We start from the raw sequence: 20,759 nt of genomic DNA, 5'->3' as shown, positions 1-20,759 counted from the left end.
CCAGGCTAAGTAACAGAAGGGTATGCTGCCTTCTGAGCGCAGCGCTCCTGACCCCAGGGTTAGTCAGCTGATAAAGGTTGGATATAAGGAAGAAAGGCGTGCAAGAGCTGTGTGGGTGCGACACCGAGGGATGTGGTCATGGTGGGGTTGGACTACGTGATCGCAGAAGCCCTTTCCAACTTAATGACGCTATATGCAGACCCAATCCTTCATTTACCTGTTTGCCTGAAGGTTTTTCATAAACATCTCTTCCTGAGACAAAGCAAACAAGGCAAAATAGAAAACAAATTTTATTGAATGAACAGAAATCTGAAAGTCTCCCTCCCATTTTTGGTTAACAGTAGCATCAGCCTACAAAAAACCCTGCATTACATGACAAATCATTTTATGTAAAAAATAAAAATCCTTGAGCAGGTACGAACACTTGCACATAAAGTTACAGCTGTCAAGATGCACTGGGCAAACAACTGAATAAACTGGAAATTAAAAAATAGACTGCACGTGGACACCTGAAAAAGACTTGGATTGTTTGCTGGCATAGAGGTATGTCATAAGGGCTGCCAGCAGTTTTCGGCACTTGCATCACCTTCATACAAAATTAAGAGAGCAGCACAAGAAGAACAGGAGTTTTAAGACTGAACGAGGAAAAGAACTGGCAGCAGAACATTCTGTTCAGCCAGCTCGTTGGGCTCAGGTTAAATGCAGCTTTATAAAACTGATTTTCACAAGTTTGTGTTCTGCAGTCACTGCTCACCAGAGCTCACGGGATACGAAATCTGCTACTGTATCCACAGAGCAAAAGCAGTAAACATTCATCTTCAAACCTTCCTTACCACCAGCAATTCTTCTCAGTCTAAAACAGTTATCTGGCTATGAGAAAAGTAATTGGGATCTACTTACAAAACAACTATCTGACTCACAGAATTCTACTGGCAACTAGATTGAGAATATACATTCATGTTGTTAATCTGACAAGGTTTTCTAACCTATGCAATTTCTTCTCAAGGATAGCAGCAGCCTTAACAAAATGGAGTGCTAAAAAGGAAGGCAGATGTTTACTTTTATCCTTATACCATATGCAGTATAACCCTTTTTATAAAGTCATATAATACATTTTCATGCTTTTGAATATCAAGTATTTTCAATGAAATCTGTTTATTACATTGGCTAATTTCAATCTGCTCTTTTATTTTCACAGATCAGATATAGTATAGTCATTTCAAAAGAAGTGATTGATTTAGCTGTCATATCTGCTTTTGATTACAAAAGTACAATAACCTGTGCTTATCTGTCAGTTTATGTAATCAGATCTCATCCACTGCAACCATATAATGCATAATTGATTTAACGATTACAAAGTTGTTTCTTATACCATATTTTCTATTCATATGTATCCTAGGACTAATAAACCCCTATTCTGTGTTGATTAAAACTAACTTTGATATATTAACTCTTATTACCTAAAGTTAATTTTAATCATCTCCATCATAATCATTATAGCTCTGATACCCACTGTTCCTCCTCTCACGAAGACTAGATTTTTTCCACATAGATTCTTGATGGAAACCAGCACTGAAAGATCGACCCAGTCGTCCATGTTGTTTTTTAGAGATATTGTCTTCGCTCTCCGATTTGGCAATACCTTGTCCTTGTGTTTGGGACTGTTTATCCTGTCTGACATTTCCAAATGGAATATTCCAAGGACCAAATCTTTGCCAGTTAAGTCTTTGAAAGGCGATGATGCAGTGAAGATTTCCACCAACCTAATAAAATTTAAAAAGTTCTTTGTTATAAATTACTTAAGTACGTATTTGAAATAAAGATCTTTCCAGGTAATAGAACTCTTGGAATAAAAAAAAAAAAAAAATCAGCAACAAACCAACCCACAACTTCAGCACCACAAAACCATACCCATAAATTATATTATAAATAAGAGAAACTATGGACTGATAATCTGAATTATCTGTAGAATATTTTGATACTTGCAGCAGCTGCATTTTTTGACCAAATATATGGTATAGGCAGACAACCTAGCGTATGCCAGGCTACTGCTGTATCATACCTTGTTCTGCAAATAAACATACATGACTGCATGCAAGTACACACATTTGACTTTTTCCTTCTGCAACCACTTCATAAAAAGTTTCTAACTGCTTAAGTATGATTAGGTTTGCCAAAATCTATCACAAATTTTCTTCCTTCTTCCCAGCATTTACCTTACCTTCTTAGTTTTTCGATGCTGCAGTCCTCTCTCTAGGTGTCGAATATCTAGATATTCTGGATTTTGGGTGTTTAGGTCAGTGACAATATCTGCCCACCTACAAGATAAGATTATTACTACTCAGCTGAGAATTTGAAACCTCAACACCATGCACCTCCCCTACACCCATGAGAATAAAAATCTGAAGTTTTACATAGTCTTAACAGGAACGTAAAGATAAACAAACATAAAAATATAAACACCTCTATATTGGAGACATCAAGTTAGATAAAAGATTTAAATCAAAGCGTTCACAGCGATTGTGCTGCGCTTATTAACAACTTCCAAAATGAATAACTGCATCACAAGTCATTTGTTGTGTTGCTTAACCAATCTGCCAAGTTGTGAAAGAAAGAAGCTAATTGTGCTTTAGGCAGAAGTTCCTTTTATTATATTACTCCTCTCACTATTGTACAGCATTTCAGCCAAATCCTTCTTTTCCTTATCCATTGTTTTTAATTAGACTTTTAGCCACAACCTACTCTTCCATTCTATGTAAGTCCTACCTCTAATAAACCATCAGTTCAATCATTCCCCATCTACACAGCTCTTCAAGGTTTCATAGCTCCTTCTAGACCAGTGCAAATCAACATCCCTGTATTTTACACATCTTCCTATCTATATCACCTTTTCAGTCCTTTAAATGTCTAATTACACATTTTCTCTTTTATGTCTCCTTCCAAATTCAGAAAACAGATTTCTATCCCAACCTTTTTCCCATCATACCTGATACACAGAGCTTTTTACTAGCTCCTGGTGGGACTGAAGAAAGGCTGTTTTTATCATGGTGACATTTGCTGTATTACACAAGTCTGCACTTGCCATTTGTAGTTCATACACCCCAGGACAATGTTGGTCAGTAGGATGCACAGTATTACACTTCTCAATACAGCGAACACATATATAATGTGATTTTTATTTTGTTGCACTTAATCTCAGCAGTTCAAAGCATGCAGCAATTGTGGACAGAGTCACATCACAAACCAAGAAAAAGAAACTTTGTTTTAGATACTAGGATCAATCTGTTTGTCTATATCAGATAAGATCTTCCAAATAATTTTTCAAGATAATTGAGAGAATAAAAAAGAGAAAAAGTAGAAGTTCTGTGACTCTGAGTTCGATGAAACTTCAATACAGAACCCTCTAGTTGCCCTAGTGTCTGTGCACCTCATTTACTCACCAACTTCTTATGAACCAGACCTCATTGTGATATACTGTTTTTATGCATATATAAACTAACAATGCAGCAGATTACAGGCTGTACGTACATCTAAGGTAGATGTTGAGATATCCAGTGCACATCCACAGCCTATGTACTTCCTCAATTGCAGCATATGCTCATTAAGGTTCACACAACCTAAAATCAGAACTGATATGACTGTAAGCACACTATGTGTCTTCCTTCCCTGACTAATAAAAGCTGTCACATCTAAGAGAAATAGGTTTTGGCTTTCATGTGTCCTTACATATCTAAAATTGCAAAGCTAGCCCTGAAATGAAGTTTCTCATTAAAACGCCTGCTTCTCTTAAAACTACAGTATATTCATTCAGTACAAATAGTAAGTCTGTTATTGGCACTTAGAAGATACATACAAACTGCTTACTCTTTTAAAATGCATAACCTAAAAATTCTTATGAAGTAACATACCTTTTACAGTGTATTGTTGGATGTTTTCTGCTCGGCTCTCCAATTAAGATCCAATATTCTACTTCTTGCTGCAAAACACGACCTCTGTTCAATAGAAGATATAATGCTAGTGAGGCTTATTGTGCATACTAAATGGAGAAAAAGATTACTAAATGGAAAAAAAAAGATTAAAATCACTATAACGTATATATATTACAGAGATGTTACATGTATCTTTTTAATTTGTTTGTATTCAAAGGATTTTCTAATTGTACAATTGTCTTCTCAGCCAAACTAAAAATCAGTTCTCGTGTTACAGCATTTACAATTGCCTACAGGGAAGCTTTATGTTTCACAAGTCATAGAAGCAAAAATAGAAGTACTATGTCTTATTCTTTGGGTAAAAGACAGATCTTCTATAAAAACAGCATTACTCAGTTGAAAGACAATCTAGGTATGTTTATATTTAGATCTTACACTATAAGAATTCAAATAAGAGTTGTGAAAAGACATGACAGGGTGGAAGAAACATTTTACTCCCCAGTTTTGACTTTTAACAGAGCCATCAATTAGCTCCTTCCACTATTTTTAAACTACAGCCCACCTAACAGTTATTATTAAAAGAACTTTGGTAACCTATGAAAATAACTCTCAACTTCAGTCACTCCCTCATAAGAATCTACAAGAAAAAATAAAATAAAAAAGAAAAGCCAAAGAAACAAACCCCTCAACTGATACTAATTAAGAATTGTGAGCAACTTTCAAGAAATTCAAGGCCTTTAATTGTTTCAGGGAAAATTTGTGACAGACACATTAGGGCAGACTGAAGAGAGATACAGAGGCTATTCTGTGCCCTCCGGTGTATAATTATCCAATGAAAAACTGCTTCAGTTTCAACAGTAACAAAAACTGACATGTTCCTACCCAGGTAATTAAACAGCACGTGGCCTTACTGCTGCAACTATTTGTTTTCCTAACATTCCCTGTAATGTAACAATGTATGCCATCATCCCACACCTGGGAAACTTAGACACAGGATAGATTGACTTACCTAAAATCACAACGGAAGTCTGTGGTTGAACTGGGAACCAGACCCAGGTCTCCCGAGTCCAAATCCAGCAACCTAAGATCATAGGAAGTCTGTGGTTGACCTAAGAACTGTCTACTAAGCTCAACCTAGCAACCTATCTCCCCATTTCTTTTGAAGCTTAAGTGTTTCTTAGAATTATAGCTAATCAAAAGCTTTTCTTACAACTACAGTGCAAAAAGAAAAGAAGTTATACAAGAATTACTACAAAATCTAGTGACAATGCCTCTAGAGTACTAACATGATTTTTCAAAGCAAGATGTTAGAAGACACAGAGAAAACAGGATGCTCCTGTGGTTTGAGCCCTAGCCTAAAATAAGGCTCTTTGAACTCATTACTTCGTATTATATCTTCAGGAGAGATCTGTTGTTAAGAAAAATAAATGCAGTAATGACTTAAAAATAACAGTAGTGACTGAGAATCCATTTCAATCATGGGTACTACGATCATTGCTTTTGTTCACTACTAAGCGATATAAATTCAAACTAGATTCATGAGGTATCAGAAATGTCCACACACTGGAACACAATTCTTTTTAATTGTGCTTTCAATCTAACTTGCACATTATATTTATTTTAACTCCTTTGCTCTTCCAGTGAATATTCTCAGTAAGTGATGGAGTAAGCAAGCCATTAACCGTTAGGTAATCTTAAGCAGATTAACGTGCTGAACTTCTATCTGGGCCATGTTTTCTACACTCATCTCACTCACATAGCATTTCAGTGAATGAACAAAAAGAAAAAATCACCAACCACCTCACATACTCTTTTGTTAACATACTGATGAGGACATTGAGTGCACCCTCAGTTAGTCTGCAAACGACAGCACGTTGGGAGGAAGTGCTGATCTAATTGAGCGTAGGAAGACCCTACAGAGATATCTGGAAAGGCAGGATCAATGGGCTGAGACCAATTGTATGAGCTTGAACATGATCAAGTACTAGGGACTGCACTCTGGTCACAACAACCCCATGAAACTACACGTCTGGGGCAGAGTGGCTGGAAGGCTGTGTTGAAAAGGACCTGTGGGTGTTAGTTGATAGCCAAATAAACACGAACCAGAAGTGTTTCCAGGTGACCAGGACGGCCAATGGCAACCTGGCCTGTATGAGAAACAGTGAAGCCAGCAGGACTAGGATGGTGACTGACCCTCTGTACTCAACACAAGGAAGGCCACACCTCGAGTGCTATGTTCAGTTTTGGACCCTTCGCTACAAGAAAGGCTGAGGCCCTGGAGCATGTCCAGGGAAGGGCAATGAAGTTAGTGAGGAGTATAAAGCACAAGACTTGCAAGAAACAGCTGAAGAAACTGGAATTGTTTAGCTTGGAGGAGGTTCAGGGGAGACCTTATCACTCTCTACAATTATCTGAAAGGAGGTAGTAGCAAGGTGGGGATTGGCCTCTTCTCCTAGGTAACAGTGACAGAATGAAAAGTTGCGCATGGGAAGGTTCAGGATGGATATTAGGAAAAATTTCTTCTCCAAAGAGGTGGTGAGGCATTGGAACAGGCTGCCCAGAGAAGAGGTGAAGTCACCATCCCTTGAGGTTTTCAAAAAAAGAATAGATGGAGCACTGAGGGACGTGGTTTAGTGGGCATGATGGTGATGGGTCAGTGATTGGATAGATGATCTCAGTGGTCTTTTCCATCCTTAATGATTCCACGATTCTGACAAGTTTTCACTAATCCCTTGGTCACAGCCTTGCACCAGGAACAGATTAGATTCAGATAATTACACTTTATTGGATCCATACAACTACCACTCAATTATAAAAGTAGAGCTAACAGTGAATGAAACAGAGCTAGAGTGAATGATGCGCAAAGAAAACAAACAAAACTACTTCTAGCATTTCGTATAGTAGCAAGGTAATAACCTTACAAGATCTCAAAGTTTGCTAAGGCTGACAAATGTCAATCGCGAGGAGAAATTTGTGGTTTTATGCAGGATTTTACCTAGTGTCAGTATGTGTATCAATGCCATCATCTGCTTTTTAAACCTATACTTAATCAAAAGTCATATTGATTGTCCCATTATCTTACCCTGAGTAGTGTCAAATTACTGACAAATCTGAAATTATTCAAATCATGTTTTTTTCCTAAAACAACCATCATAGTACATTTCTCCTGGTCTTCGAGAAGTGATTCAGCATTACAATAGTCATTTATAAAAGCCAAACATACTACAATAGCCCAGAAATCTCTTTAAGCTTCTCACAATCCCTCTTTTCAAGATCCTGGGTAACAAATTATTCAGATAGCTTTACTTACCTTTCTAAGCCTTACACTCCAACTTTGTCACCATTTTTAGTCAACACTGCAAACATACGTAATCACAATACTGCAGCACTACAAGATCCCCTGTTCTTACCATACACAAATAGTTGTTTCAGCAATTGCAGATTTCATCACAATCCACAATGGATTAGTACCACCACAAAGCTTTTTGCTTTTAGTCCCTAACCCATACATGCATTTTCACCTTGTTTTTTTAAGTCTGTATGGTTTTATTTTTCAGACTAGCTACTTGTCCTTCATGTAAATAACTACACTGTACAAATACACATCTTTAAGCGACTTCAGAATTTTTCAGCTTTAACTCAATCCTTAAAAAATATACAGTGTTTTGCTAGTTCAGACATAAATGCTTTCACAACATACACTGAAACACTATTTAGGAAGGAAAATGGTATCACCTTGCAATAAGTTTTTCTGTATATTTCTCCACTAAAATAAGCATAAGCACCTAATCTTACCTGTACGCTTTACTAGCTTTTACTGGAGTTGCTTCAAATCCAATTGGGCAAAAATAATGGTTTTGGCAATGGTAGATGTAGGCCATTGATTCATCTTTCAGTCCACGTGTTAGCTTTGCAAGGGCCCCCACAGCTACAAAAGAAAGTTAATGTTACAGTTCAGAGTTCTCTGGATCCTGCATAACATATTCTACAAAAACAAAGTTGCACTTCCTACTATAAAATAGTGACATCATTTTTATTTATGTATTTATTTTTAATTGGAGCATGTGCTCTGACAGACACATGCAAAATAGTGTTGATTTAAAACTTTTAACCTTGTATTTTATTTCCATCCTGGTACAAAAAAAGTTAATATCTCCCAAAAATCGTGACAAGGAAACACAATATAAAGTATGCAGTGTATTTACATCAAAATCATATTAAAATTACTTTTTCTGACAAAAAGAAGCATTTCAACATAGGAAATACACACAGCAACATAAAGCAATTCCACTGCTCCAGGTCAGATAAGTTACATAACAATGACACCAACTGAAAGCTTTCAGACACTTGGAGCTTCATAGTCTCAGGATGTCCCTACTTGAAGGTACCATATTCCGTAATGTGACTACAGTGCTCCATTTCAGAAAATACAAGAGTTTCTGAAACATGGCATTCCATTCAAGAATTCTGAGAACAAGAAGTACCTGCTTGTACTGAAATTAAAGAGTAAAGAGCAGTTTGCTGTGATTCCCACTTTAATAATTAGCGCCATAACTTTTCAGCATGGTTCATCATAGAATCCATAGAGTTGGAAGGGACCTTTAAACATCATACAGTACAATTCCTCTCCACTGAACAGGGACAACTACAACTAGATCAAGTTGCCAGCCTGATTAAACTACCTTTACATTTAGAAACTAAATACTCTCAATAAACAAAAGGTTAATGAATTGTACATAAAAGCATAGCTTCCCTACAGATAGCACATTTAAAATCATGCATGAAAATGCAGTGCCAGCACCTTGTTGAAAATAATCATATAACATTCAGAGGCATGTGTTAGCTAAAGGCAGGCACAATAAATCATAGAATCATGGAATGGCCTGGATTGAAAAGGACCTCAAAGATCATGTAGTTTCAACCCCCCTGCCGTGAGAGGGGTCGACAACCACTAGAGCGGGCTGCCCAGAGCTACATCCAGCCTGGCCTTGAATGCCTCCAGGGGTGGAGCATCCACAACCTCTCTGGGAAACCTGTTCCAGTGCATCATCACCCTCTTAGTGAAAAACTTCCTCCTAATACCTTACCTAAACCTCCCACCTTAGTTTAAAACCACTCCCCCTTAGGCTATCACTGTCATGGTGTACAACCATCACTATCCACGAGCACACCAACTTCAGAAAGTTATTTTTACAAGTATAAAGCATTTAATTTAGTTATTATATTAATGCTTTGATGCTGTACATTCTACATTTTTATACAGAGATTTCCAAAATGTTGAAATAAAAAACTGCTTTTTTTGCAGTTTGCAAACTTGCAAAAACAATATCTTGTTTTCTTTTTTAATTTCAAATGAAAGCATTGACAAAATACAAGGAAAAGTGATATAAATAAATCAGGCAACTTGGAGCTATTTGATAGCTTACCTGAAACAGAACAGATACTTAATAATTTGCCCTGCCAAATGCTGCACATTTTTTTCAATTTATATACTGTAAGGTGAATGCTTTAGGATTAGCCACTTACCAGTTTCTCCAGCTGTCTTGTTCTTCCCATGAGGTTTATATAGAACATATGAGCATCCCTTGATATGAAAGTGATCATTTATTTGCCTAAACCATCTGAAACGATAAGTTTAAAGATAACTCAAGAGTTATTAAAAGCAATTTTCTTTTTTCTCACTTCTTTCTGCTTGACAGTTTAGAAAGGAAGATTTGGTGTGCTACTATCTACCCACAATATTAGTATATGGATTGCAGATCATCGTAACACAGACAAACCATTCTAGGAAGGTAAAAAAATATTCAAAGACTTTTCCCTTGCTTTTTCAGGCCTTTTACTGACCCATAATTAGCAAAGCCTTGGATTTAGAAATATTGGTCCTATCCTGTTCAGCTGACTCACATATAATTTTCAGAAACTTCAGAAAGGCCCAAGTTCTGAACTGCCAAGTTCCAACCATGACTTGTAAGGTACAACATGGGAATCTTCTAAGACATTAGAAGGCAAGAGACTTCAGTGGGAGTTTCTGCATATCACACTGGGCTCCTGTCATTTACTTTGTGTTCCCAAAGCATTACAAGAGTCCAGAGCCAGAACTCCTCACAACAGCAAGCGACAGCAGGTCTGTCTCAGATACTCACTTCAGTTTGCAGCATTAGAATATTGAAATTCACATCCAAGATAACACCTCAATCATAAAATTACGTTAGGCTGGGTTTGTCTCTCAGCCATCCTGCTCTTCAGTCAGCCATATGCTTAAAAATTGATCAGAAAAAAACAAAAACTAATAAAGTGCTTTTCTGTAGCACTTAGGGCAGTAACAGGCAAAAAGAAAGAAGAATGCCAAGTTATACTTTCTGCGGTGCAGACCGTTACCATAAAGAGGCGGAATTTCCTATAAGCTTGTTTCATAAGGGTTGACATACTCCTGACAGAGAAAAAAAATCTTGTTCTGAGTCTTCTCAAGCAGAGAAGGAAGTTTTCATAACACTTGTCAATGATCTAGACAGTATGTCACTATTTAAGAACAGCCTGCTGCTGCCACATTTTCAAATCCAGCACCCACATTCTGTGCCAAACCATATATAACAACTTTAAAAAATATAAAATAGATGAAATATGATTCACAAAGCTATTAAGAAAACAGCAAAATTTTTTAACCTCACACCAACATTTTGAATCTTTGGCACATGGGTAACACACCAAGGCCTTTTCAAGACATTCAATTCTCATAGCCTTGTTTAATTCTAAAAGTTTTTTATGAGTTTCGTAAAACAAAGAAAGTACGTAGATTTTGGACCTTATTCCTCAAGATCAGAAAGCAGCAGAGCAGAAACAAGACAAATTAAAAAGTCCAGGGCTTCTGAGACTCCAGCCCCACCTGTCCCCCTCAAACTCATCCTGGAGAGTTCTGTTGCAGAAAAGGTACAGAAGAACTCACTATCTCTTTTTCAATTCTCAATTTTATTTCTTACATCAAGCTACTATAATAACAAGTGCCATTTTCAAAAACAGGAAATGACCGTCAATAAATTTCCTAACCAGGAAACCATATTCAGTGGAGTGAATCCACTAGTCAAATTTAATTAAACAAAGTAAACATTTTAATTCGTGTTCTCATGATCTTTGTGACATCAGATCATACATAACAGCTAGCATAAAAACTCTTCTAGACATTCTCAGAGCACCCACGTATGCTCTGCTGCTCTAACTTGTGCCAGCCACAACTTCTTTCCTTTTTTAACAAATGAATTACTGCTGTATGTTTCATGATTCAGTTTACATCACATTAGTTTTCCATATAATAACTATTTGGCTGCATCAAAACAACCAAGCATACCTCATTAAAGTTGTGTTTCCAGTGAAGGGACCAAACCTGATTTCCTCAAATGGGGGTTGAAAACCCAATATATGCAAAGCTTCTTCTTGCGTAAGAGGTGGTAAACTGAAAAAAAAAATTAATAAAGTAATTGAGACCATATTTTACATTCTTTACAGGTACACGGGCATCCACGTGTGACTCACCTGCCAGCTCCCAGCGTACTATATAAGAAATTCCAGCAAGACACTAAGGAAGAAATTCCACAAGAAGTCTTGTACTGAGGTCGGCTAATACAATACCTAAATCGACAGCAACAGCAAATGCATCAGTAAGCATTTATTAATGCTCATCACACATTACTATTCTATCTCATAAAAAGCAGTTAAATTCCTAACAGCCTCGTGGAAGTTCTGTAGAAATGATCTGTAAGAGCACACTACAGGTTCTATGCATGTGTTTTCTAAAGACAGGAATTTTTAGTAAACTGAGTTTCCAATGATTTACTAGTAAATGGCATTCCAGATTGCAGATTCTCTAGTCTAACTCCAACTTCCTGATGCCACAACATATGATAAGAACCTGATGAATCCATTAAACTAAGTGATCTATGTTCACACAATATACAAAGACTGTACAGAATTGTCAGATTCTTACTTAGCACTGGAAAGTTAAAAGAAAAATCAGGAGTAAGATATATCTGTACTATACTTCAAGTCAGTTTTTGCCTGACCATGGCAATGAACTAGCTTGTTTTAAGCACTTAACTTCCACATAAATTGTTTCTATACTGAAAAGTTTACAAAAATAAGAAAAGGTTTTAGGATTTCTGAAGATGAGAAGCTCTCATTCTTTCCTTCTTTCAGAAAGTACAAGATTCAGAATACATATGCATAACACACACAGCCCATACAGTCTTTCTAGTAAAATACAATTAAGATATTATTAAGAAGTTTTAGATATGCAACAGTGTTTACCAACAAACTGCATGGGGATAATCTTAAATACATGTCACAAATACTACCATCTTCGGAGATCCAACACCTTCCTCTCCTTCACATCTTCAAGAGCAGAGAGCTGAGGACATTCCTTGTACTGTTTGCTTTTTTTGTCTGAGGATTTCTTCTTTGCCACTTGCTTCTTCATGTTGCCTGTGAAGAAGATTTCAGAAACAACTTAATACCTCACTTACTTTTTATATCTCATTCCTTAATTATTTTTAGAAATCTCATGCACCTCAAACAAGAGATGCCAGCTGTGTGAGTGCAAACTGGGATTAAACACTTCGATGAAGGGTCAAATAATCAAGATTTTCAGCCGGTCTGTAAACACCAAGGAACCTATTTGCTATATAAGAAACATCACACTCTTTTTAAGAGAATTAAGAATGATCTGCTCAACTAATCTGAGAAAGCAGTCAATTTGATTACTCCATGATGAGTTACAACAGCTGTCCCAGAAATACGTTCTCTGAAAGCTGAAAATATGTTGCAAGACTAATAGACAGCCTAATAAAAACTTGCCATCACATAATATTAAATGCATAGGAAAATATAATTAAACATTTGCTTTTCACAGTCAATCTGTGGAACCAGCTACACTTTCTGATAAAAGCTTACAGGCAACATCAGAGAGAATAATACACCCTGTTTAAGCCACTAAGGTAGTGGAAAAGCAAAAAAGTAACAGTAGAAGTATTTCTCTCATTTTAAAGCCACCATATCCAAATAAAACATACAACATGTATTTGGGGAAAAATTGACTACCTTGTAAGATGTAACCACTGCTTCATATTTTTATTTGATGATACTACTTGTACATATCAAAATACAATAGCAATCTGCTAAGAATTCTTATATTTTGCTAAACTGGTTTCATAATGAAGCGGATAATACAGCTACTGACTAGCCAGCCAACAGAATAAGAAAAAAAAAAAAGAAGCATAGGGATTACAAAACAAAGAAAACTATGTAGATATGGGTGCCGGATTCATAGCTGCAACCTGAGAGGAAGATCACAGGAGGCAGCAAAGCCAATTTTACTGGAACTTGCTCCTTAACACTGTATAAATACAGTTAATAAAAATATAAACAATTTTGTTACAGAAACAAAATGCTCTCCTAGATACCTATAATCATCTCAATTACTTCCTGTAATGAATAAAGCACATCTTTCATTTCCAAACACATCTCTGGAGTACCTGACGACGCTTCTTCAAGTGTCAGAAGTGTATTTAACAGGTAAAAATAATCACTACAAAATTTACCAGATTCTACTAAACAAAGGAACCACCAAAGCCACCACACATAGTTAAGTACAAGCCAGAGTTGTTTGCGAGCCACTTAGATTTGGCTTTCACTACTCCTACCTCACTTTCTCCTTTGCTGATGAGCAAGTTGTTTGAAATGATACACAGGCTCTCCAATAGCACTTCCTCGAGAAATACATCTTAACCTTTCTCTACCACATCACACATTACCATCTCACCTGCTTTGTTTCTATGATTTGACGTCACACTGTTGAATTCTGATTTGTCTATTTCCCACGCCAGTGGAAGCTTTCCAAGGCTGCCAGACAACGTTTCCAAGTTAGGATCTTCACTGTAGATTATCTCTGAAGCACCGGTTTGAATGCCCAGTAAGCTAGGAGTGTTATTTCCAACATTTAAGGCAGCATTGCCTGACAGGCAGGAACTAACTGAAGCACTTGGGCTTTTACAAATAGATGTTACTCTGTTTAAAAAAGCATAGTCTGAGCAAATGGTATAAAATTTCTCTCGTGTATGAGTCACAGGACATCCCCATGGGTAATGTCCATCTCCCCTGGACACCAAAGACACAGTGGAGGCATCTGAGATGCAGTACGACTTCATAGGATCACGAAGAGAAGCTTCTGAGGACTCTTTCCCAGGTTTCTTTTCAGTGTTTCCATTGTTTCCAGAACCATTCTCCTTTTCATCTTCTGAGATGTGAGGCATTGAATAATAATGGAAGTGTCCGGTACTGCGAGGAATGGTTTTGTTGGTTTTTTATTACCACACAGTTCGCATTGCTGCCTCCATTGTTACTGCAAGCTATTGCTGAGGTACCTGAAAGAATACAGTCCATTAGCACACGCATCTCAGTGAACTTAAAGATACACACACCAGGCTTATTTCTAAACACACATCCCAACAAACCTGAAATATCTTTTAAGATACACCAAAACACACACCATATCTTCTCCTAAGCATCTCCAGAATTTTAGAAATGGTGCTTTTTTATTATTGCTGAAGCATCAGTTGCACATGTTATAGTGATGCTATGATGATGACATCATGAGTAAATACACACTTTTGCTCCTTCTGGTCACAACATCTCGCATGGCTATAGTACAAAACAAGTGAATAAATCACAAAGAAACATAAGGTCACCAAATTTGGAAGAATTCTGCATACTTCTGAGGCAAGGAAAACTTAAGCCTACAGAAAATGGCAGTGCCAATTCCCTCTGCTTACCGCAAACTGTCAGCACTAGAATCAGCCTATCCAGCGCTTCCCTTGTGCAGTTATTAAGGGCTCCCTCTTATTCTTCAAAAAGTGCCAAAGAAGAGTGTCTGGCTCTGCTGATAGCACCTAAGAATGATCAAAACCCAATTTATCAGGTTGGCTTGCTTACGATTAGCTGTCTTTGACAACCAAATCGCTGCTATCTGCTACCCATCACGCCAGCAGAAGGAAACCCGGCCCCAGCAGCACTGCTCTGCAGCCCCCACGTCCGCTCGCCAACAGCGTTCGAGCCCTCCCCTGCCACAATCGCGCCCGCAAATAACCAACAGCGGGGCCCTGCAGACGGCAGCGATACAACTCCCGGCCTTGCGGAGCCCCCCGCCCCCGGCGGTGCACTGAAAGCCACGAGCTGGGGAAGATGGGCCCACCGCGGAGCAGGGACTCGCCGGGAGAGGGCCCAAGAGGGGAAGGGCCAAAGAGGGGAAGGCCAAGCGGCTGCGCGGCCCCGGCCCATTACCTGCGCGGCGCCCGCCGGCGGAGCAGGGATGTGCGCGATCCGGAAGCAGACGCGACGCGAGGGATGGGGGGGGGGGGGAAGAGAAACCACGCCGCGCGCTCACCTGCGCCCCCGCCGCCTCCCGCCTCCTCGCTCCGCCGCAGCCGCCGGGCGCCACCACCTCCCGCATCCGGCCGGGGGTGCGGGGCGGCTGCCGGCGTACTCAGCGCTCGTGCCGCGGGCTCTCGCGGTTGGCGCGCAGCGGCTGCCCGCGCGTCTCCCTGAGGGGGGGCGCAGTGCCTCCCGCCGCTGCTCCCGTGTCCCTCTGCCGTCCCCCGGGTCTGCGCCCTCATGGTCTCGTCCGGCGGCTGCCAGTGTCTGAGCGCTGAGCCTGGGTTGAGGCCTTGCGTACTGCCCTAAGACGGCGTCGCTTTAAAGTGCTGATGGCAAGCGCTGGTGTTGCATGTCTCGGTCTTACGAAGTAGCTAAATCTTCGAATCTCGGGGCAGAGAAAATGTAGGAGCATAAAGCAGCTGTGAACCAGGTGCAGACATCTGAGTCTGCCCTTTGTTCTGGGCTTCTGTTCTCTCTGGCTGCATGGAGATCAGCACGGCACAAGTGAAACTGCAGTGCCTCGAGAAAACTGTACAAAAAGACAAAAGATTATTTCAGAAAACAGTGTCTAGAGACGCTGGAAATATTTTACAGATCACTGAGATAACTGAGTCCAACACACTGCTTGAAGCAGTTCCCTACATCAGGTCACACAGGAAAGCATCCAGGTGACTCTTGAATCAGAGGACTCCACCAACCTTCTGGGCAGCCTGCTCCTGTGCTTTGTCACCCTCACAGTTTCTTGTGAAACGCCCCGTGTTGCAGTTGGTGCCCATTACTCCTCCTGTTGCTGTACACCACTGAGAAGAGCCCAGTCCTGCTGCACTTCAAGCATTTATAAACAGTGATAAGATCCCCTCTCAGTCTCCTCCAGGCTGAATGGTCCCAGGTCTCTCAGCTTTTCCTCATAAGAGGAGGTGCTTCAGGCCCCTCATCATCTTTGTATTCTTCCGCCAGACTCTCCAGAAGTTCCCTCTTTCTTTTACTGAGGAGCCCAGAACTGGATGAAGCACTCTAGATGTGGCCTCACTGGGGCAGAGTAAAGGGGGAGAAACACCTCCCTTGACCTTCTGGCCACATTCTTTTCATGCAACCCTTTTGTCACAGAATCACAGAGAATCACAGAACTGTAGGGGTTGGAAGGGACCTCTAAAGATCATTGAGTCAAGCCCCCTGCCAAGGCAGCTCCCTAGCCCAGGTTGCACAGATAGGCATCCAGGCGGGTCTTGAATATCTCCAGAGAAGGAGACTTCACCACCTCTCTGGGCAGCCTGTGCCAGTGCACTGACACCCTCCCCATAGAGAAGTTCTTGCGCACATTCGTGTGGAACTTCCTATGCTGTAGTTGTCCTGGATGTTACCTGGAAGTTATCATTTTTACAATGTGTAATGACTCTGAATGCCCTCCAATGGGGCAATGCCACAATTATTTAAAAATTAGTTATATTAAAATAATGATATTGGTATCATTAAATGATCACTTACATGGCTTACTATGTACTTATTTGAGAATTAAAAACAAAAGCCAGAAAGATATAAAAGTTGCGGTGTTTGGCTGAGACAAGATTCAGTGCTACTGCAGCATAGTGCTCTCAGACCACAGTGGCAAAGCCCTATAGTGTTTGTTGGCAGATCCAAGTTTGCAACAAAACCCATATCAAATGCGGGATTTTATGTGGCTCCATCCAGAAGCAATGTACCTCGACTGGAGAACAGTGCCTCTCGTGTCCTTGCCAGCTGGAAGCCTGCTGAGCCCCAGTCAGCCAACTGCTTTTGAAGTAGTTAAACAATTTTGCCTCCAAAACATTTTTCTCAGAGCCAAATTACAGGCATTAGGATAGCAGCAGTGTTGGCTTCACCAGCCAGAACTAAAATTAGGTCGTGTGATTTATTTTACAGCTTGTTTGGGTGCTGAAAAATAGTGCCAGGTCTGTACACAGATTCCCAGAGCTGTATTTATATGGAGGAAGAAAAACTGGAGATGAGAAAGATGGGGGGGGGGGGGGGGATGAAAGTGTGTCGCCTTTACTTCACTGCTGTTGTGCTTTCCTCACTGTGCCAGTACTTCCTTACGAGAAGAGGTACTACATTCTTTGATTAAGACAAATTCAAGGCTGTTGGCTTCTTTCATACTGCAAAACATAAGAGAGGAGTGCAGTTTCTGTCTGCAAAATACAAAAGACGGTAAAGAAAGGGGAGGGAGAGGAGCTAAGTGGTCACAGGCATAAAATGCAACCTGCGTCAATCTTTAGATTAGGGGTTGGAAGTCTTGTAACTGCTGATGGAGTGCAATCCTGAAAAGCCAAAACGGAACAACGGGAGGCAAAAACTATATTTTTAAAGCTTGAAATTTTTGAAGGCATCTTTTGATGAAGATGCTCATTAGAAAATATTAAATTCACAGCCCTTTTTAAGCCTGTGATTTCCTCGCAGCAATTGATTTATTGTGCGTTTATTATATACAAACATATTTGCAGTACTTCAAAATATAAAACTTCCTCAAAATGCAAGACTTCTCAATAATGAGGTTCAGTGTTCTATATTGCTTGCCTTAAGACAGGAAAAACTATGAAGAGAAAAATTCTAAGTGTCTCTTGCAATTGAAGCTCTTCCACAATGAAGCTTTCATCTTGAGAATATTTCCATAGCCAGATGATAAAAAAAGCATTTTGGTATGCATGTACACATATGCAGTTATATATATATATATATATATATATATATATAACAGCATCTCCTGTTCCCTCTCTGCACTTGCTCTTCTGTGCAAATGGAGCTGTGCTGCTTTCAGTCTGGTATTAACTCTGACCATTTTCAAGAAAAAGAGGATTCCTTTTAAACCTCTGAAGCCTCATTCCAAGCCCTAAAAGAAACATCTCTGATAGGCTAGATACCCTGTTAACCTTTGCCATGGTGTCTTCCTAATCTGGAAATCCAGGTCTCACCATTTCTTAAGAAATATTCTTAAGAATCAAAGGATAATAGAATGGCTTAGGTTGGAAGAGACTTCAAAGAACCTCCAGTTCCATTCTCCTGCTATGGGCAGGGTTGCCACCCACTAGATCAGGATGGCCAGGACCCCAATCCAGCCAGGCCTTGGATGAAAAATGAACAGGCTACTCTTGGCACTGTTCAGACATGGAGAATGTGACAAGCCCTCCCTGTTTAGCTGTTCACACTGATAAACTTGTGGATCCAGACACAATCAGCAGTCAGGTAAGCAGTACGTGCTACGCCCACAATTCCTATGAAATTCAAACACAGGATCCACTGGGATCTCATTTGTTCCAGTCCCACCTGTGGCTCATTACTGTGTTCTGAAGTATGGGTAGCTGCTGAAGACTGTCTCTGGCACAACTATCCTTGTATACAATGGACGTACATAGGCTGCACAGCTGGATTCCTGGTGCCTTAGTACTGCTTACAGCTTTGTGCCACCATCCCACCAGTGCATGTCTTGTCTGATCCCCCAGCTCGTCCATCCAGAGTCACTTCTATTTTTTCCTCTGTAGTTCAATCTTCATTGATCTTTGAACTGTGCAGACAATCCTGTTGGTTTCTGTGGTGAGAGGGTCGTTAGGACTGACACAGAGCTGTTCCATCTCGACCTCTTTCCACCTCCACCATTCAGAAGAAGTTACTCAACTTAGTTTTCACAATTTCATCCTACAAGGAAGGAAGGAAGGAAGGAAGGAAGGAAGGAAGGGAGGAAGGGAGGAAGGGAGGAAGGGAGGAAGGGAGGAAGGGAGGAAAAGGAAGGAAGGAACTCGGAAGGAACTCGGAAGGAAGGAAGGAACTCGGAAGGAAGGAACTCAGAAGGAAGGAAGGAAGGAAGGAAGGAACTCGGAACTCAGAAGGAACTCGGAACTCGGAAGGAAGGAACTCGGAACTCGGAAGGAACTTGGAAGGAAGGAACTCGGAAGGAAGGAAGGAAGGAAGGAAGGAAGGAAGGAAGGAAGGAAGGAAGGAAGGAAGGAAGGAAGGAAGGAAGGAAGGAAGGAAGGAAGGAAGGAAGGAAGGAAGGAAGGAAGGAAGGAAGGAAGGAAGGAAGGAAGGAAGGAAGGAAGGAAGGAAGGAAGGAAGGAAGGAAGGAAGGAAGGAAGGAAGGAAGGAAGGGAGGAAGGGAGGAAGGGAGGAAGGGAGGAAGGGAGGAAGGAAGGAAGGAAGGAAGGAGGGAAGGAGGGAAGGAGGGAAGGAGGGAAGGAGGGAAGGAGGGAAGGAAGGAGGGAGGGAGGGAGGGAGGGAGGGAGGGAGGGAGGGAGGGAGGAAGGAAGGAAGGAAGGAAGGAAGGAAGGAAGGAAGGAAGGAAGGAAGGAAGGAAGGAAGGAAGGAAGGAAGGGAGGAAGGAAGGAAGGAAGGAAGGAGGGAAGGAGGGAAGGAGGGAAGGAGGGAAGGAGGGAAGGAGGGAAGGAAGGAGGGAGGGAGGGAGGGAGGGAGGGAGGGAGGGAGGGAGGGAGGGAGGGAGGGAGGGAGGGAGGGAGGGAGGGAGGGAGGGAGGGAGGGAGGGAGGGAGGGAGGAAGAAACCTGCCACATATATACATGGGAATCATTTAGGAAAGCAGAACTTTATAGCTAACATAGAACATTATGGAAAAACTTTATTTAGAAATGCAGAATTGATATTTGTTCAACTTAAATTACCTTGGCTTGCTTGCTTCCAAACCTATAAATTCCAGAATTTCTGGAGTGAATGCTGAATGTTTATTAGGAGAAAATATGCATAATTGTGTTTTGATGAACCTGGTGTGTTTTCATGCTTTTTATCAGCTCATTAGTACTGAGCACCTGGACTGTTTTACTGATAAAGACCCAAGTGTACAGAGGTAGGGTTATTGCAGTGCCCAAGGCATGAGGCCTCCCGGGGACTGTGTGAGGAGCTGACCGTGGCAACACTTCATGAGAAAGGTGTGGATATAACTTCTGTATAGCGAGGGCAGCAGAGCACTGGAGCAGGCTGCCCCGAGAAGGGCGTGGAGTCTTCATCTCTGGAGATATTCAGAACCCGCCCAGATGCTTTCCTGTATGACCTGCTCTATAGAAATGCCTTAGCAGGGAGGTTAGGCTTAGATTTAGAGGTTCGGGGTCTCTCCCGACCTTTACAGTCCTCTGAGATTGTGATTCTGCAAACAAATCTCCTGATCGGGGCCATTCGGGTCCACGCGCCCAGTTACAGGACGAGAAAGCCTTTCAATTCTCACACCACAGTCGTAAACAGCACAAACACTGGGACACTTCGTAACGCGGTCGGAGCCGGTTCTCCGTGCCTCGTTCCGCCGGGGTCGGTCGCAGCACAGGAGCTCATCCGCTCGGGGCGCTGCGGGTCTGCTCGGGGCCATCGCGGCTCGGACGGCCAACGCAGGACTACATCTCCCAGCAGCGCCGCGCCGGGAAGTCCGCTCCTCTCCGTCCGT

At 40.8% G+C, this 20,759-nt stretch overlaps 1 protein-coding gene across 3 annotated transcripts; it reads right to left on the bottom strand.

Moving 5' to 3' along the window:
• Nucleotides 1–277: 277 nt before the first annotated feature.
• On the bottom strand, nt 278–15,332 carry BIVM (basic, immunoglobulin-like variable motif containing). Of its 3 annotated transcripts, XM_065740947.1 has the most exons (11): nt 15,255–15,332; nt 13,738–14,338; nt 12,275–12,401; nt 11,457–11,552; nt 11,272–11,376; nt 9,456–9,550; nt 7,725–7,857; nt 4,939–5,010; nt 3,909–3,992; nt 2,222–2,318; nt 278–1,763 (listed from the first exon to the last, which is right to left on the bottom strand). In XM_065740947.1, the coding sequence occupies exons 2-11, from the start codon at nt 14,225–14,227 to the stop codon at nt 1,473–1,475; spliced, it is 1,590 nt and encodes a 529-aa protein (XP_065597019.1). In that variant the 5' UTR covers nt 14,228–14,338; nt 15,255–15,332; the 3' UTR covers nt 278–1,472. The 3 variants fall into 3 exon arrangements, with proteins under 3 accessions (XP_065597019.1, XP_065597021.1, XP_065597020.1); XM_065740949.1 differs by lacking the exon at nt 4,939–5,010; XM_065740948.1 differs by lacking the exon at nt 15,255–15,332 and having other exon boundaries at nt 13,738–14,402.
• Nucleotides 15,333–20,759: the final 5,427 nt, after the last annotated feature.

The sequence above is a fragment of the Cyrtonyx montezumae genome, unplaced genomic scaffold, assembly GCF_038088225.1.
Source record: "Cyrtonyx montezumae isolate F1298 unplaced genomic scaffold, pur_monq_1.0 scaffold_3, whole genome shotgun sequence".
Lineage (NCBI taxonomy): Eukaryota > Metazoa > Chordata > Aves > Galliformes > Odontophoridae > Cyrtonyx > Cyrtonyx montezumae.
The sequence above is the reverse complement of the archived record's forward strand: the minus strand, read 5'-3'. Positions and strand labels throughout refer to the sequence as shown.

What these genes read in the sequence shown, in the direction of transcription:
- BIVM (XM_065740947.1), bottom strand. Translation starts at nt 14,227, where the DNA reads ATGCCTCACATCTCAGAAGATGAAAAGGAGAATGGTTCTGGAAACAAT. An exon ending in AGTACGCTGGGAGCTGGCAG is followed by an intron (nt 11,377 to 11,456) that starts GTGAGTCACACG and finishes TTTTTTTTTCAG; the next exon opens with TTTACCACCTCTTACGCAAG. An exon ending in GGAAACACAACTTTAATGAG is followed by an intron (nt 9,551 to 11,271) that starts GTATGCTTGGTT and finishes TTATCGTTTCAG; the next exon opens with ATGGTTTAGGCAAATAAATG.